The following is an 18,398-nucleotide window of genomic DNA, read 5'->3' as shown; positions in this document are numbered from 1 at the left end:
TGTGCGAGTCAGCATGACCCCACCATCTCCCTGCAGACCCAGCCTCCAGCTCTGGGCCGCAGAGGATTTGTTGGTTTGAACTGTTTACTCCTTCAGGACCTTGTATTACTTACCACACATTCAGAGCAGCCTGTTTTGATTTTATTTCTAAATTTTCTGGAGCATTTAATCTGTTTTTCTAGGCCACGAAGTAGAATGATGCCTGTTAAAACTGGAAGGGGGGGTGCATCTGCGAATGTCAGACGCTTTCACGTGAGGTTCTTGTTGTGCAGAGATGTGCCAGCTGAGGAGCTGGGCAGCCTCTCGAGCCATGATTTAGCTGCAGGAAGTGTTCTGGTGCCTTTCTCCTGGCAAGGTGCGGGCTGAGGGCAAAGAATGTCTACCCCGTGTACTCTTGAAGAAGCTCCATGTCGGGGAGTTAGGGAAAGGAAACAGATGTGTATGCCCAGACTGTTTGAGAAAATGAAAATATTAAATTTAGTGAAGGCATGTGTTCAGCAGACCCTGCCTGGACACCCACACCAGACAGACCCAGGACAGACACAACCCTTAGGAAGTGGGGATTATTGGATGTGTGGGAAGGAGGGAGTGGCCTAAAGGATTTGATTTAGGTTGAAGCAGGGCTGTGAACACTGTGGTCCCTGTTTACATCATTTGTTCAGCAATGAGACCACCTACCTGGGCCAGGTGCTGGGCTACCTGCTGGAGAGAAGATGGGGTCACCTCAGCCTGTCTGTCTGTCTGTCCTGTGTCCTCCCCCTCCACAGTACTTTAAGAAGCAGAAGCGGCTCATCCCTGAGAGGACGGTGTGGAAGTACTTCGTGCAGCTGTGCAGCGCCGTGGAGCACATGCACTCACGCCGGGTCATGCACCGAGGTACGGGCTACCCACCCCCAGGTAGCCCAGGCCTCCCCCAGTGGGAGATGGGTTTGTGTTCTCTCCATGGATTAGTGTTAAAAGTCATACTCGCCTTTAGTAGGATCAGAAAGAGCAGAAGACCCAGGCCTGAATACACACATATGCCTTCCCCAGGGAGGCCCCAAATGCCAAGTAGTTACTTGACCCTCAGGGATCGAGGGCCATGCTCAGCTGATCATCTCCAGACCCTGACATCCAACAATGGTGGAGAATGTAAGGCTTGTCAGGGGGACAGCCAGGCCTGACTATTACGGTACTGATGCCTGCCCACCCAGGACGTCCCAGAGACAGGACTTATAATACGGGCTGTGAGGTCTTAGTCGCAGTTGGCTGGGCAAAGGACATGAGACACTGACAAAGGTGTGTTTCTAAAAGCTGTCATTGTCCCTGAATGGTTGGGAAGGATGGTGCTGTTCCAAGCATCTGTTGGGTGCTGGGATCACTTCACTGATTCCCCCTTTCACTCATTTGTTCTGTCTGCATTCACCTCTATGACTCTTATGCAGGCCTTACCACTCATCACTGAAGTTGACCTATAGCCCAGGTTACCTCATTGAGTCATCCATCCATCCATCCATCCATCCATCCATCCATCCATCCATCCATTCATCCGTTACAGATGACTTTCTTGTTGTCTGCCACATGCCCTATACTGTTCTGGGCACCAGGGCATAGTGAAAAAGAAAACAACAGCAGGAGAATCTGCACCCTGCCAGATCCCCCACAGCCCTTAGAAGTTAGTGGCATTAGATCCAGTTTGCAGGTGTGGAAACAGAAGCCCAGAGAGGGAAGGTCAATCTCCCCAGGTCGCATGGCCAGGGCAGCATAGAGCCAGGGCTGATGTCTTGCCCCGAGGGACCAGGGCCGTCTGCCCCATGTTCTCCTTAGCTTCCCTCAAGCCTCCTCACTCCACCTTCCTCTCTCTGTGCCCGCACCAACCTGTCCTCCTTCCCTGGCAGACATCAAGCCAGCCAACGTGTTCATCACAGCCACCGGCGTCGTGAAGCTTGGTGACCTCGGCCTGGGCCGCTTCTTCAGCTCTGAGACCACGGCGGCCCACTCCTTAGGTAAGCAACGTCTCTTTGGACCCAACAGTGCTGAGGTGATTGCAGGAGCTCAACTTTTTGCCTACTCTGAGTAGGCTCTGTCAGTTGGGAAAACACTGCTTTTGAACATCCAGTTTTCCTCATTCTTTTTTTCCACAAACGGTCCAAGAGGACCTGCTCTGTGCCCAAAACATTGGCTCAGACACTAGGAGTTTGAAATGAGACCAAATCAAAGGCTTCTCCTGTGTCCTCAAATGACGTCACAGCCGCTTCAGGAAAGAATGGCTGGGCCCAGGCTGTGGAGCAGGGAGGAGACTCACTGCTGTTGTGGTCAGCAGTAAATCCATCCTTACCGCTGCGTAGGATCCTACTGCGGGCATGTGCCACACTGTTCACCCTGCCTTGGAGTGGACAGGTGGGCTGTTTCCAGTTTGAGTTTCTTGGCAAGCAGTGTCCGAGCAATGCAGAGGCACCAGGGCTGAGGTGATGGCCGGGTCCCCAGGAGGGTGCTGCAGGAAGTCTGGCTGGACTCTGCCCTGGGGTCAAACAATTGTGGCCTTCAGAATCCATTGCCAGGACTGTAATTAATTGGGAAACTTGCAGTGATAGATGATGGGAATTTTTCATTTGAATTAATATAGGAACTAGCAAAGCCAGTCCAGTGGGACACTGAGATAAAATCCCATAGAACAAATATATCCTAGAGAGGTTGCAACCAGGGTGCTCCTTGGGGGCAAGGATGGTGACATTTCATCTCACACGCTTTGATTATGTTGTTAGGAGGTGCTAGTCATTGGAAAGGGACATTATGCTTGGAAAGGTGAAGAGTCAGTGAAGGAGAAAAGGAGCCTTAACCAGATGCAGGGACTGCAATAATGGGCTCAAGTATGTCAGAGATAATGAGACGCGCACAAGAAGCCATTGTTCATAGGGTCTCTGTGTGTGGTAGTCGACTAAATGGCACCTAACAACAACATGTGGCTATAGCCATGTTAGGGTTTAACCACTAGGCCTATGAATTCCACTGTCCTATGGGGCAGGAAGGACACCCTGTTTTCTCTAATGCTCGTTCTCTGACATGTTTGCAGAAGGAGGTGCTCCCGTGATCACTTCCCTGGGCACTTCCCCAGGTCTAAGCCGATGGACTCCGGGGGAACAGGAAGGGCCAGTCCTCTCTGCACAAGCCCACTGTTTCCTTTGGAAACCTCTGTTCTCCATTCATCCCGCCCCATTCCAGGCCCAGCCGTTGTGTCTCCTGTGTGCCTGGGGCATGCTGTGTGCAGCAACATCACCTTCTGGTGATGTGGGGAAGCTTTCTGGAAGACACTGTCCTGGTGGAAACTGTCACTGTTCGTCCAGATCCCAGTGGCTTAGACACTTAGTGCAGAGCTCACAATTAGTAGAAATGTAGCCACCAAAGAGCAAAGACAGCTGCTTTAGGAGTGTGTGTGTGTGTGTGTGTGTGTGTGTGTGTGTGTGTGTGTGTGTCCGTGTCCTGTTTGGAGGATTTGGGGTGAATGTGCGTGGGGAGCAGGAGGGATGTGAGGACTGTGTGAGTGTGTATGTGTTGTATGAGGAATGTGGAGTGTGGGGGATGTGGGACTGTGTAGGATGTGTGGGGATGTGTGGAGGAGTATGTGTGGTGTGGGGGATGGGGAATGTGTGTGTGATATGGGGGGATGTGGTGAAGGAGGCAGGGAGTATAATGTGTGTATGTGAAGTGGGGTGTGCATGTGAGGGAGAATGGAGGATGTTGGGACATGTGAGTTAGTGTGGTGTGCAGGGTTGTGTGGTAGAGGGGATTTGGTATGGTATGGGTGCAAGGGTGTGTGTGTGTGTGTGTGTGTGTGACCATGTGTATATGTATATGTGTGTGTTGATGTGTGTGTTGTTGGTACACACACTATTGTGGGCATGTGGCTGTTAGAAAACTCTCATTCCTGTCTGACCGTCACAACACTAGGTCAGTTTTGGGGCCTCCTGTCAGGAGCAGTTCTTATTTCCTAGAGGGGCCCCAACCAGGCATGTGTTCTTTCCTTCAGCTCAGAAAGTAAGAATTTTGAGGCCTTAGCAGTGGACTTTCTGATGCTCCACTCAGGCCTCACAGTGGCAATGAGAGGTCACAGTCGTCTTGTTATTTGCCCTTGAAGAATCTAAGTTCAGGAAGGTCTACTTTTTTCCCCCCCCTGAGGTCCCATAGCAACAGAGCTAGGCATTGAACTCAGGTCTCCAATTTCAAAACTGATGTTTATTCCAAAAAAATCAAGGTTAGGAGACTTAAAAGATGATGCTGGGGTCTCCCTCTGGGTAGCCAGTACCAGCTACCCCATTGCTGGCAAGAAACCTGACTCCAAGGCACTTCTCTTGTTAAAATCAAAAGTCTGTCTGTGGCTTGGGACTGTGTTTACTTACTTCTCTGGTTTAAGAGCTTCTAAAAGGCCAAAAATTCAAGGGAAACTGTCAAGCAGGAGAGTCAAATCGGCTGCTCCTGTCCCCGTCAGTCAGGTTCCAATCCTTTTCAGACCCGCTCCAGAAAAGACTGCCGTGCGCCGTCAGAGCCAGTTACGATCACATCATTAGCAACGGGCAAAAATACGGTCTCGTCCGACAGTGTGATTTCATCGACTTCGACTGGTGCACTTATTATATTAATGAGAAGGAATTGGAACTTGGGAAAAGGCCGCTCTTGGAAGCGGAGCTGTTCCCGGGGCCTCTGAGCAGCGGCCCAGCCCACGTGATGGGTGGAAGACGCTCTACTAAGCCTTGCCCTCCCTACAGGCCAGAGCAGGCCCGGTGATGCCCACCGAGCTGACCAGCCTCGCGGGGCTCCGAGAGACCCTGCTCACAAGCACCCGCACATGGAATGAAGGTCCTGCCTCTGCACTGGCCCAGGCTCCAAAACAGTGACAGAGCAGAACCAAAGCCCGGAGCCTGGGTCCCCACGGCACCAGGGGAAGGACCTTCTTTTCCTAGTGAGATTCTGCAGAATGACTAAATCTTACACGCACATTTAATCGAGCAAGAGATTGGACTAATTGCCTCGCATAGTGACTCAGGAAGGAGGCAGGGGGCGGAGGAGGGGGCACTTTCACACTCTGTGCGTGGGTATGAATTATGCATCTGCCACGTCTAATGTGCACCTACTATGTGGGGATGCTGTGGGGGCAGCCGCGTTGCCCCAGCAACCACCTCCACTCCTAAGGCTGCTGACCCAGGAGCCAGACATATGCAAATCTTATCTCCTCCTGCCTCCCCCTCGCCCAGCCCCCTCTCCACCTCTGTATTTGCTAACATGAGGCTGGCATGAAAGGGCATTAGTCAGTGCCACGGCCGGGCTGACAGGTGCGGTACCCAGCGGTGGCAGAGCGGCTGCCTCAGTGTCAGGAATAGGAGCCGTAATTAGAGCGCGGAACAGAATGAGCGTCAGACGAATTACCAGGCAGCAGATCATATTTGTCAGGAAGGATTGCATACATAAAAATTAAGTGACAGTACACGCCGGCGTAATGAAAGAAAAATGAAAGATTTGCCTATACACTGCTCACAAGCTACAAGCAAGTGTCTCGCTCCGAGCAACGGCAGCAGCTGCAAGACAAATTGTAGGGCTGGGAGAGCAGGCCCTGCTGGCTCAGCGACGGTGACAGGGTGGCCTTGGGTGGGAGCAAGACTGAGAAGGGAGACCCACTCACACCCAGAGCCCAGGCAGGACCCTGTGCCACCCCTTGGTCTACAGGGGGTGGGACAGATCCAATGGGGCAACCGCTCTCAGGTCCAAGTGGTCAGGCGCTCTGACTCTTCCAGGCCCTTAGTTTCTGGCTGGACCATGAGGAATAAATTCAGTCATTCTTTTCTCAGAGCTGGCCCCCCTGACCTTGTGCTGGGTGCAAGGAACTTGGGGATTTTGTGGTCATCCCACCTCCAGGGGACCCTGAGCTGGGAGAAAAGGGGAGACAGACTCAATCAGATCTCAGTCACAGTAAGAAGACAGGAAGGACTATTCCCAGCGGAGCTCCTGGGCAGGACTCGGGGATTCTAAACTGCCCCCCTGAACAGCCTGGGTTCCTCTTAGGGTCTGAGAACGCTTCAGCCCTACCAGCTCTGCCTGTTGTCATTGTCACTGATGTCAGTTGTCACTGAGGAAGCAAGTTACCAAAGATGTGGCTTAAAAATTAGAAAACATACCTTTTAGAAACCAAGAAAATAGGCTTATCATGTCCATTGTATAGACAAGGAAACTGAGACTCAGAGATGGCCTGCGGCCACTCAGTGAAAAAATACTAAAGCCAATGTCAACCCAGCTCTAAGTGTTCTTCTCCGGGGTACCAGCTCATGACATGGCAGCAAGTGGGCCTGGATCGTGGTGCCCAGAGAAGGGGCTGACTGAGGATTCCCCGCAAGCTCGCTGAGTGGAGGGGATACCCCAGTCTGACTGCCTGACCATACAGGGAAAGTGTGTCCTACTTCACAGCAACAAGACGTGATCTGAGACCAGGAAAGTTCATTTCGGGCCTCACAGAGGAGGTGGAGCCTTCTCTTCTACTTTGTGGGAGCACTCCCATGAGCACCTGGGCCAACAGGATTCTAGTGTGGGTCACCCTCAGCTATAACATATTTGGTCTTCACACTACATATGCAGGGAGGTAGAGCATCCTTGTGGCACCATATTTCTAGTGACATGTCAGCCAGGTGGGCACAGAAGGCAGTGTAGATGTATCTCTGGATTGCCTCACAGCCTCACCCATACCCCCTTCCAACAGCACAGAGCACCTGGGAACAGTCCTTGGGGATACTCTCCTTTAACCCAGAACACTTGTGTCAGCAGATCTCAAGCTCAGGTTTTCAGGGGAAGCTCTGACAGCCGAGAGGAGGTCACCAGTGGTAGGAAGTGGCACCTGACTTGCCTGCAAATCTTGCCATTTTTAGGAGCACACACAATCAGAAAGAAACCAACGCCAGAAAGGGGATGGGGAGGGTTCCTTGGGGACAGCCAAGGATGCCAACTATAGATATCTTGCTCCTTCTTTCATTCCCAAGGCCCCTGCCCCTCCAAGACTCATAATGTGGTACGATAATCTGTTAGGTGCACCAAGAAGCACTGCTCTTATAATTGTTTCCCAAGTAGTATCTCACTGATGCTTCCACCCCCTCTGGGGTAAGAATTATCACTGTGAGTGTGGATGACACATAGCACTGAAACTCCTCTACCACATGCCTCAGGCATCCACAGTCAAGGCCTCATGGAAGATCAATCCGAGATTCCCTGAACCTTTTTTTGGGGTGGTGCTCTTAAACCACGAAGCACAGGCTGCCACGTGGAACAGTGACTTTGCTCTACTTAATTTTCACATTGGTTAAAGATAGCCACTCGATAGGAGAACTAGAATTGAGTAGGGATTTGTATGATGTAAACAATGGAAATTAAGTCAGTGTTGTAAAAGTACAACTGTTTTTATCCCCAACATTGCTGCTTCTCCTGTCGTCTTTGCCTCTCTTTGCCATTGACTTGGTTAGTTAATGGGTCTGAATCCATTTAGAGGAGCCTCAGAAGACAGGCCTGGCCACCACCACCAACAACTCCACGGAGCATAGTTCTAACGTAACGCAGTGGGGTCACCTGAATCAAAGTGGAATCCACAGCCGAGGGTTTGGTTTTACTGTAGATGGTGGTCAGTGTCAGGTTACCCAGCAAAGACTTATTCGTGCTTACCTAACTAATCTATGGAGCAGTTTCACATATTTTTCACCACATCTGCTTCTGAGTATGGCTGTCTTCCAGTCCCACAGCACCTTCCTAGAGGCTGGTGTGGCGATAGCAGCAGTGGTGTTGTGCCATATTGTTGCCCAGTGCTTCAAAATTGAGATTTAGGGGCCAGATGTGTGTGGAGGGGGTCTCAGGTGCTAGGCTAAGTATCTGACCTTTCTCGCTAAGGGATGGGAGAGGTCAGGCCTGGAGTAGAAATGCAAAGTCATGGTCTCTGCCTTCTCTAGAGAATGTATGAATAGGGACCCAGTGAGGGGCTGGGGCAGCTGCAGAGATGGAGGTGAGGAAGCTGAGGAGCCTGATAGAATGTTGGGAGGAAGCGGGGAGTCTTCTAGGACCAGGTCGCAGGTGAGACGGCCATGTCCGGTCACACTGCACAGCAGAGTTGAGATGCCCCAGAATGCAGTCTTCATCTGTCCCGCTGTTCTTCTTTCCCTACACTGTGCCTGACCTGTCAAGACTCACTGCCAATAGCAACCTGCCATTGGGTTTCTGAAGCTGTAAATCTTACTGCGAAGGAGATGCCCGTTTTTTTCCCCTCAGAGTGACTGGTGGATTAAAACCTCCAGTGATGCCATACAACCCACCATAGTCTACACCATAGAGCTTCTTTACCCACCCACAGCCCTTACTTTTTCCTTTTCTTGATCAGTTTATCCTCTCTGTCCTCTGTAGTCCAGGGTCAGTGGGTAGCAGACCTTTCCCCAAACCCTTTCAACCTCAAATCCCTGTAAGGTCAATTTTATCATCCCATTTTCCAGAGAGGAAAACCAAAGTTCAAAAAATTAAAAAGAAGCCCAAGGAATTCAGCCCCTCCACTCTACTGAAGTCATCACATGTTCATTTTATTTGGATCCACGATCAACACCCATGGTAATAGCAGTCAAGAAATCAAAAGATGTGTTGCATGGGGAAAATCTGCTGTCAAGGACCTTTCCAAAGTGCTAGAGTAACGGTGACAGTTTAAGGTAGACCTGAGCCAAGAATTTGTCTTATCAGTTACTTCTCATACATCTGACAGTTGGACAATGATGAGAATGGCAGAAGAATCAGTGCTTTTGGACTGTAATGTTGGAAAGGAGTACTGAATATCCCAGGAAGTGTCAAAAAGACAGGAAGTGCAACCAGGGTGCTCCTTAGAAGGCAAGGATGGTGAATCTGCATCTCACCTATTTTAGGCATGTTGTCAGAAAGAAGCTGTTGTTATTGTTAAGTGCCCTCAAGTGGAGTATGACTCACAGCGACTCTATGAACAGCCAGCCTAAACCCTATCCTGTGCTTTCCTCATCTTCTCTGACATACTAGAGCCCATTGCTGGAGTCACAGTGTCAGTCCATCTTGTTGGGGGGTCTTCTCATCTTCACTGACCCTCTACCGTTCCAAGCATATGTCCCTTTCCAAGGAATAGCCTCACCTAGCTATGTATCCAGAGTATGAACAATGAACTTCCACATCCTTGCCTCCAAGGAGCACTCCTTGAGAAAAGATGTCGTGCTAGGAAAGGTCAGAGAAAGGAAGACTCTCTGCAAGACAGATTGACACAGTGACAGTAACAGTGGGCTCAAGCTTATCAGAGATTTCCAGGACTGTACAGGTTAGGTCAAGGTTCAGACCTGTTTTTCATAGGGTCACGATGAGTGGTTTTCAATTTGATGGCATCTAACAACAACATTTTGTTGATAGAGAAACTAAGAATGAGAGAACATTGAAATTCTCAGCCATTGAGTGGATGAATTAGGTCCACATCCAGCTGGATTAATGCCCATTCCGCATCCTCCTGCTGTGTGGTCAGGATTGCACCTTGGACTGTAGATCTGAGACCCCTCGGGGTGAATTGATGCCTGTTCTGTATCGAGACCACGTTTCTCCAGCCATTTCTGAAACTGCAGCTCGGGAAAAGCGTTGCAACTCACACATGGGCACCCACGTCAGCTTCTCGTTCTTGTGAAATCGTTGCCTTTTTTCTATCTAATGAACACGTTTCAAACACTGCGAGCATTTCAAAACAGGGCGAAGTTTGTTTTGACAGGAGCGGCGCATGCATCTCGAGGAAGCGGCCGCTTTAATCAGCCTCCGCCTTTGAGGTCCCGCGTCGTCCTCTGATATCTGGCGGGTTTGAAAATCTGGGAGTTGTAGGTGCGGACGCGGGTAAGGTCAGGCTTGGATAGGCTCCTCTTTCATATGCAGAGCTCCCTCCCCGCCTCTGCTCAGCGGGCATGGGAGGCTGGGAGGGGAACCTTTGCTTGAGAGCGCCGCCGCGAGGCCGGGTGAGGAGGCGCTGCTCAGAGGCTGTGCTTTACCTGGGACGTGGGTGCAGAGGACCCTGGGGGGGTGGGGGGGCAGAGAGCATGGCCTGGGGTCTGCGTTTGCAGAGACACCCCCCTCCCCCCCCATTCACTTTCTCCCAGTCTTGCTTGGAATTCCAGCTCCCTTGGGGTTTGGGGTCACATATCTCAGTGACCCACTGCAGGCTCCAGATTTCTTTGAAGTCTCTCCTTTTATCTTTAAACCCTGCCCGAGCTGTGTGTTATACTCTTAATAATTTGAGTATTGTCAATATGAAAATCGAGTTTTAAGTGACTTAGTCTCAGGAGAAGCTAGCACGATAGGAAGAGGTGCTACTGTACCTACAAACAGCTGAGACCCACACGAGGCAGAGCACCCTAGTTTATGAGGCACAGATGATGGGGTGCAGGCAGTCTTCTTAGGCAGGTACAGTGAAGACCCCATGTCCAGCAAGGACAGGCCAAGTCTCCCTTGGTTAAGGTTTCATAAATTCATTCATCCATTTGTTTACCGAACATCTGACAGAATTAGCATGTGTGCAGGTGAAACACGTTACAGTGCACTCAGACTGTAAAGTGCATCAAGCCTGGGGTGCTTGTGGGAGATGCAGTATTCAGGCTCCACCCCTAGAGATTCTGACTCCACAGGACTGGGGTGGGTCAGGGTTTTAACAGCTACCTGCAATGGCCACTGTGGCGACTACTCAGTCCACCCTTTTCTTGTTATTTGTTCATAACTGGCTTTTGGTGGGTATTTCCTGGGACAGGGAACCCACTACCTCCTGATAGACTCACCCAGTGTGGGGAACTTTGGACAGGCCTGGCCAAGGCAGTCACAGGCCAAAGCTCTAGTCACAGAGGTCCTGGTGTGGAGGCACAGGCAAATCCAAAGCAGAGGACGAGACAAGAAGGGAGAAATATTGGAGCCAGGCTCCACATTCCTAGCCAGGAGGTGACACGGCCAGGGGTTTTGGTACAGTCAGGGAGTAGGCACACTGCCCCACACAGAGGATAGGGCTCCACTCAGACCTCCTGCTCTCCACACCATCTCTGCATGTATCCCATCAGCTCCTCGTTGGATTTCAATGTGGGGGACGATTTACACCTAGAGGGCACGTCGGTTGTACCCAGGATGTGAGAATCCATTTAGAGTTTGTCCCAAGATCCCCACTGTTAGCTGGGAACTGTTTGGATTTCCTCCTGTGGTTTGGCTGTGACAAGTCATCCATTTCACACTTGGCCGTTCATTTTGCTTTTGCTCCCTCATGACCAAAAAATATAAGTGGTTACAACTTGGATTTGCAATTTGCTTTCCCAATAGAATCCCACGCAGATTCATAAATTGACTGACAGCTCTTTTTGCTGCGTTTCTGAGAGGTGGGCAGAAGTACCGCTCCCAGCTGCCCAGTACTCACACTGATTCTTAGGGACTTAGCTGAGTCCTGAGGCTGGGGAGGGGGGCAAGATCCCCAGGTAATTTTAATGCCCCACTGATGAAGACACCTCTCCTCTGGCTCACTCCCTCCTATGTGATAGAGGGCAGTCCCAGAGTGGGCAGGGGGATGTCCCAGGTCCCAGCAGAAGTCTGTATCCCAGTGCTGCCTCCCCCACTCGCCCACCTGTCCTGCCTCAGCACTGATTATAAGCACCTGTCCCCTTGCTCTGTTTCAGTTGGGACGCCATACTACATGTCACCAGAGAGGATCCATGAGAATGGCTACAACTTCAAGTCTGACATATGGTCGTTGGGCTGCTTGCTGTATGAGGTGAGTCTCTGGCTCAGACTTTGGCAGCATTTGGTAGGATGAGGGTGGTGGGGGCCAGATCAGAGCAGGGATTTGCTCACCCGCTCAGGGTAAGTCACAGAGGTGGGTCATGCCATCCACCTACAGCATCAGAACCATCAAACGTCTGCCCTTTCCCACGCAGCCTGGCATCTGTCACTAGCAGCATCAAAGGGGCGGATAATAGCTGTCTCACCCTGGGCTGCTATGACTCTAGGATGGGAGACGGACTAGAAGCATACAGCAGATGTCCTGTGTCGTGTGCACATCAGAGGAAACAGCAGCGGAGCCTGGTTGCTCCGATGCCCTGTGCTTGCCCATCTCCAGCACTCCTGGTTTCCCTGGTAATCACATCAGCACATTGGCTATGGCAACCCCGGAGGGGTCAGGCCTTGCTCCCTGCATGGTGGAGCAGTGTCTTTACTGCACCAGGACCTCCAGGCTCACTAAAGACCGTGGTCTCTTCCCCAAGTCATGAAAGAGCGCAACCTGGTGGCCATTTCCAGACTTGACAGGCAGCCTGGACAGAGGGATTGGGAATGTTTTAGTCTTGGTGGACTCTGGCAGAAGATAGCTAAGTGGCCATCACTATCCTTTTTAGCGACTACACTGGAGCCTCTGGGGAGCTGGGGGGGAAAAGCCACTCAAGGCCACAAAACTTATTGTAGCCAGAGGAGGTGAGGACCTTGATGGCCACACCTTCCCTCTACCCTCTCCTGGACAAACCATGTGCCAGCAGCTCTGGATTCCATCTACCTGCTGAGCCCAGTCTGCTGGACTGTACAGGAAGAGTCATCACTGTTTTGTCTTCTCCTGGTCCAGAGAGATAAAAATCACAAAGCTGAAAGGGCTCTAAAAAGCCCCAAGCGTTATACAGATGCCAGGCATGTCTCAGAGTTAGGAACTGCCACGCTGGGTCTTTCGAGCCTGGAAAGGCTCAGTGTAGTAGTGGGTCAGGCAATGCAGTTTGGAGTTAGGCGGTGTATCTGTGTGTCTGTGTGTGTCAGGGTATTGTACATGTGCATGTTCACACAGCTGTCTGTAAGCATTAGGGTGGGAGGCATGCAGGATGCTTGAGTGAATCTACGCTTTTGTCAGAAGATCTTGAGTTCAAATCCTGGGTCCAGCACTCATCCATTGAAGGATCTGGAGACTGTCTACCCCTCGCCCCTAGCTTGGCGTCCTTACACATAAAATGAAGTTGCACTCAGCCTTGTGAAGTGTAAATGAGATCTTTCCAGTTAGGCCCCTGGCTTAGAACGGCCCTTCGGAAATGAAGTGCTTTCTCTGGGCCCCCCTCCCGGAGAGGAGCCCTCTCACTCAGCTTGCCCCCGTTCCCTTGTTGCAGTGGCCTGCAGGAAGCCAGAGTGCAGCCAAACTTCAGTCCCAGTCCCAGGAGGACTCAATTTTTTTTTTTTTTTAAACCCCGTTTATATTGTTCCTGGTCCAGATGGCCTTCCCTTTCATGAGTCCATTTTGTGTTTTGTACTTTTTAAAGCTGCTTCCTGCCTTCCATGAACCCGAGGGTCTCCAAATGTAAACAAACAGATAAACAGGCAGGCCAGGGTGTGAGGGAGCCATGTCCCCTCCCCAGATTGCATGGCGGGAGTGTGGCAGCTGGCTCCCGGTGGTGGTGCCAAGCCTTCACAGCGCTGAGCCTTTGTTTCAGCCACCAGGAAGCCATGCAGCCCCCACCGGGTCCCAGTCAGTTTCCCCCAGAACGTGGCCAGCGGCCAAGCCCAGGATGGCACAGTGCGGACCCCACCACATCCCCAGTCAGGTTCCCCCAGAACGCATCCTGGGCCCTCACGCGTTTAAGGAGGCAGCGCCCATATTTGTGGGTTCAGGGTTCCCTGGGGTCAAGACGAATTGCCCTGTTTGTCTGCAGTGTGTGGGCCTGTGCTGCTTGCAGCCTGAGGGAGAATCAGCACAGGGAAGTCAATGAAATAAATCAATAAAGCCCTGCGGAGGGATCAGGAGTCCCTGGGGACAGTGGGCACTGATCTAAAACCTAACGCCTCAGGCCCTCCCACAGACAACAGCCAGTGGAGCGTGGCTGGCCCCTCCGAGGGGAAGGGACAGTGGCAGCGCAGGCTGGTGTCGCTCCACACACTCCAGCTCTGTGGGGAAGCGGAAGAGCATGTTTTCCCAGCCTCAGAGCCAGGGTGGTGGTAATTGGGTGGAGGCCTCCCCAGGACACGGCTGGTGTCTGTGGTGTCTTCAGGTGTCTGCCCTTCAGGCAGGCACCCCCACCCAGCCTCTGCCCTGGACCATGCAGAGGATTGGCCTTCACCCCGCTATCCCAGTGGATCTAGAAGTCTCAAAAGCGCCATCGTATTTGTTCCCACGGCAACTGTAGCAAATTGCTACAAACTTGGTAGATTAAACAACACAAATTTACTCTCTTATGCTTCTGGAGGCCAGAAGTCAGAAATCTGTTTCACAGGGCACAAGTCAGAGCAAGATAATCCCTTCCGAAGGCCCTGGGGAGACGCTGTCAGTTCCAGGCCTCCAGCTTCTGCCAACCGCCTGCATTTCTTGGCTCCTTACCCCACCGTCCTGCATATCCCTCCAGCTTCCTCTTCACAAACCTACCTCTTCACCTCCCTTTCTTTATAAGGACTCTTGTGATTACATTTAGGGTTCACCAGCTAGCAGGCTAGCCTTCCCACCACTACATCTCTGACTTAGTGACATTTGCACAGTCACTTTTGCCACATAAATTAATATTCGTAGGTCTCAGGTATTAGGACATAGGCATCTTTGGAAGCCATTATTAAGTTACCATCCTCTTTGTTCACTTTGTCCTCCATCGAGCTTCTCCTAAGGTCACCTCCAGGTGCTGATGTTCACAACTAGTGAAGAACTCCCACAAACCACTGCTGGCCTTCCCATGCCTCACGGCAGGGATGAGGGTTGAATGGAGTCTGTCTTGAAAAGGTCAGCATTGGAAAGGCTGTGCCAGGTTCAGTCAGTGGGAGCGACACTGCCCTGAACAGTGGATCAGATCATAAAAATCATCCCAGCATCGCTGTAAAGGGCACAGAGAGCCAAAGCGACTTCCCCAGGTCACACAGCAAAGAAGTAGTCAAATCGACATTGAGTCTCAGGCTGTCACATTCTTTTCTGCTCTGTACAGGAGTCAGGGCCTGGCCCCAAGGCAGGAATCAACTTCGCCTTCTCCCAGCCACTGAGCGGCTGTTGTGGAAGAGGTGGGTCCTCTGTCCAGAGCCCCTGAGTGACCCTGGCTGCCCTAGCCTCTCCCCACAACCACAGCAGCTGCTTCTTCATTCCTGGAGCATCCAGCAGAGATGCCTGTGCTTGAGGGGACTGGTACTTTATTTTCATTACCCAGCGTGCCCCGTGGAGACGCCCAGCAAGCCGCCTGGGCTCTGCAGAATTTATTTATTTACATGGGAGCTCAGCTCTGGGAACCACGCTGGAGGAATTGGCTTTCTCATCGCTGGTCGCCTCAGCGGGGGGTCATCTCACTGCAGCCTCCAAGGGTTGAGATCTAGTAAAAAAACCAGGTTGAGGGAAATCAGCCATGCTTTGCATGGAATCATGTTTTGGAATACTGGTTAGAGCTGGATGCTTCTGCCTTGCGGGGGAGGAGGCCTTCTGATTGGTAATTCGTCTCTGGGTTCACCCTTCACTCCCGGACATGCCTGGGACATATGAGTGATGAGATGGGTGTCTTAGGCCCCGACAGAGCAGAAATCAGACGTCATCATTGTTCTGTCTGAAGTCTGATGCCCCCTTCTTCCTCTGACATCTCAGATCACATACCAGCTTCTCTGAGTCCTCCCAGCGGGCGCAAGTGCCCACACACTTCCTTCTGCTTGGCTGTGTGTCATCCCAATAACACCAGAGAGGGAAAAGTTTTGCATTTGCGAGCAGCCCTGGGAGCCCCGGCTTTGGCAGTTCTAATGAGGCACCAGTATCAGCCCAAACGACAGTGCCTGTTCTGCTCCAGCCATCAGAGGCTGGCTGGTCACCTGCACGAGGAGATCTTACCATCTGGGATAATTGCTCTAATCTCAGCGTCTTGAGCAGCCCCAGAGGTCCTGTCACGGCCTGCTGCCCTGATCTGGGTGGAAGGCCCACGGCCGGTGGCTGCAGGGGGCAGACGGGGATGCTGCTTCCCCTAGAATCTGCATTTGTGGACTCAGAAGCTGCCGACAGCAGGGGGGCCTGCTGCTGACCTCCCCCCAAAGGATGGAGACGTGATCTGGTCGTGCCAGACAAGGGGGCTGGTCATTAAACATTTCTGGAGTCCTTTTACAGTCCAAAGCAGAGAGGCTTATGAAAGCTGGGTCAGATGGGCTTATTTCAGGGCTTGCCTGGTTCTTCTCTCAAGATAGAGGAAAAACCAAGGGTTTTTAGCAGTGTCAACATTTCGACTGACCGCACCCCCCACCCTCCCACCCCTTTCAACTCTAAGCAGTAATAGTTTTCTGGAGAATTCATCTTAATCCAGGCACAACTCAGAGGGCACCAGCGTGTGCCCATGTCCAGCTGGGGTCTCAGCTCCCTCCACTGTGGCAACAAATGCCCTTTCGAAAGCACGGAGTTAGCCCTCTGCACCCAAGGTGCTCGCTCTTGTTTTAACCGTCGGAACTGCATCACCTGTGTGATGCCACTTTGCAGACTCACTGGCCAGGCAGCTCTGGGCCACCTTGGGCACACACTTGATCCTTCACATGCATCCTCCCAGAGACACTCTGCATCTCCTTCCCAGTGTTTAAGGGTCCAGCCCCCCTTGGAGGGGTCTGAGCCCCTGGTCATCCAGCAGAAGGAGGAAGTGATGCTGCCCCCAAAGGCTCACCTGAAGCCCACCTAATTGGCATAGTGCAGGCACTTGGGCACACGTGCTGCCCTGGAGCAGACCTCAGGGCCTGCTTCTGAGGGAACCCCAGACTCTCTGGGCCTCCCCCAAGACCATTTCCAAATTCAAGAGCACTTGCTGGACTCCGAGGCCCCCTTGGTCTTTCTGAAAGAGGCAGGTCCATCTCTGTGTCACTGGAGCATCTCAGAGGAGTGAGCAGAGGATGAGAAATACTGAGGGAAAGAAGGTGATGGGCACCCCCAAACTCTGCTGACACAGGCTCCTCTTGTCATCCCCGGCTTCCAGAGGGGGCACTTCTTTCCCACTGCATCATAGCTGGGAACCCGCAGTCAGGATGCCTATGTGGAGCGGCCTTGGCAGCCCGGCCCTCAGAAGGGAACCGGGGCCAAACGGACAGGCGGGCACGATTACCCGACGGCTCTTCATTAGAGGAGGCGCCGGGCCGGGCCATTGTTCGGCAGCAGGCGACAGTGAGCGGGAGTGACAAGAAGCACTTGAATCCCATTATGGACTAATCAGCAGATGGGGCTGGCGGGCACCGTGCTGGGCTTCCACACCGCTGCCTCGCCACCTCGTTGAGCCCTCCATGGCTCCTGCCACACCCTTCTGAAGACGTCCCCCTATTAGTGTCTGAATGGTGAGGTGGGGGACTCTTGGTGCCCTTCAGAAGTGGGCGGCCTGGCAGCTCCCACTAAGTAGAAGCCAGTCCAGCCCCTCTGCAAGTCCTGGGAAGTGACCCTGCCTCTGGCCGGAGCTGGGGTCAAGGGCGTGAGGGAGGAGGACCGCTTGGCTTGTGGGAACTCCGCTCCTGGTCTCAGCCTCTCCACAGCCCTGGAGGGCAGGGCTTTATCCCACTTGAAATATGAGGAAACCAAAGAAGGAAAAGGGAGGGGCAGGGCTGGAACTCAGGTAGAGGTGTGGCCGCTGGGTGGGGTTCTTCCCTTCCACCTCAAGCTTGTCTGAAGCAGAGAACCAGCTCCCCTGCCTTCTCCCTCCCCCACTGCTCCCCGACATCTGCGTAAACAGCATTGGGAGTAATGCTCCCACCTTGAGCTCCAGGCCCTCAGACAGCAAATCAGTAAAGAGCTGGCAAGAACGGTCCGGGATTTAAAGACGAAAATAAATGCCTCACTTACCCTCTTCCTCGAATCCCACCCCCCCCACAAAAAAGTTAATCTGTACGAAATAGACATTCTCCCTTGAGTGTCCTCGGAACTGTTTTATAGTCAGATGCATGTGCACTAGTATGAACCTACTGAGGCCAGGCCCACCTCCGTGCCTCTGTTTCCCCATCTGCTCCGTGCACACAGGTGATGTGGTCCCGACCACAGCTGGCACTCAGGGTTCAGCTGTCCTGTCTTTGTTTTGTTTAAGGTTTTGTCACTGAAACCCTTGACCCAAATTTATTCTTTTGTGTAAGAAGGAAGGGAAAACCCAAAGAGCTGTTGGCTTGATACTGCTGGCCTAGTGCATGCACTGCCAACACCACACCACAGTTTACACCCACAGTGGGGACAGTCTCTTCCCGTGGGATTTACAGCCTCTGAAAACCGCTGAAAGGTCGGCTGTAAGCTGCTTCTGATGCAACTGTACTAACAAAAGACAGAGAGGGTTTTCAGCACTTGAAGTCTTTACGGAAGCAAACTGCCACATTTTTCTCCTGCAGCACAGCTGCCGGGTTTGACCCACTAACTAGTCAGTTTGCAGTCAAGCACTTAGCAGTTGAGGAAGGAGAAGGAGATTTGCAAAGAACAG

General features: G+C 52.1%; 1 protein-coding gene across 1 annotated transcript in view; it reads left to right on the top strand.

The window, feature by feature from the left end:
• The window catches only part of NEK6 (NIMA-related kinase 6), a 42,246-nt gene that overhangs the window by 18,440 nt on the left and 5,408 nt on the right, over nucleotides 1-18,398 (top strand). Inside the window, exons 5-7 of the mRNA XM_006892581.1 lie at nucleotides 768-876; nucleotides 1,878-1,985; nucleotides 11,682-11,776. Coding sequence (XP_006892643.1) covers nucleotides 768-876; nucleotides 1,878-1,985; nucleotides 11,682-11,776 — 312 coding nt within the window. The remainder of the gene's footprint in view (nucleotides 1-767; nucleotides 877-1,877; nucleotides 1,986-11,681; nucleotides 11,777-18,398) is intronic.

The sequence above is a fragment of the Elephantulus edwardii genome, unplaced genomic scaffold (assembly GCF_000299155.1).
Source record: "Elephantulus edwardii isolate Elephantulus edwardi_28Jun2011 unplaced genomic scaffold, EleEdw1.0 scaffold00116, whole genome shotgun sequence".
Lineage (NCBI taxonomy): Eukaryota > Metazoa > Chordata > Mammalia > Macroscelidea > Macroscelididae > Elephantulus > Elephantulus edwardii.
The sequence above is the reverse complement of the archived record's forward strand: the minus strand, read 5'-3'. Positions and strand labels throughout refer to the sequence as shown.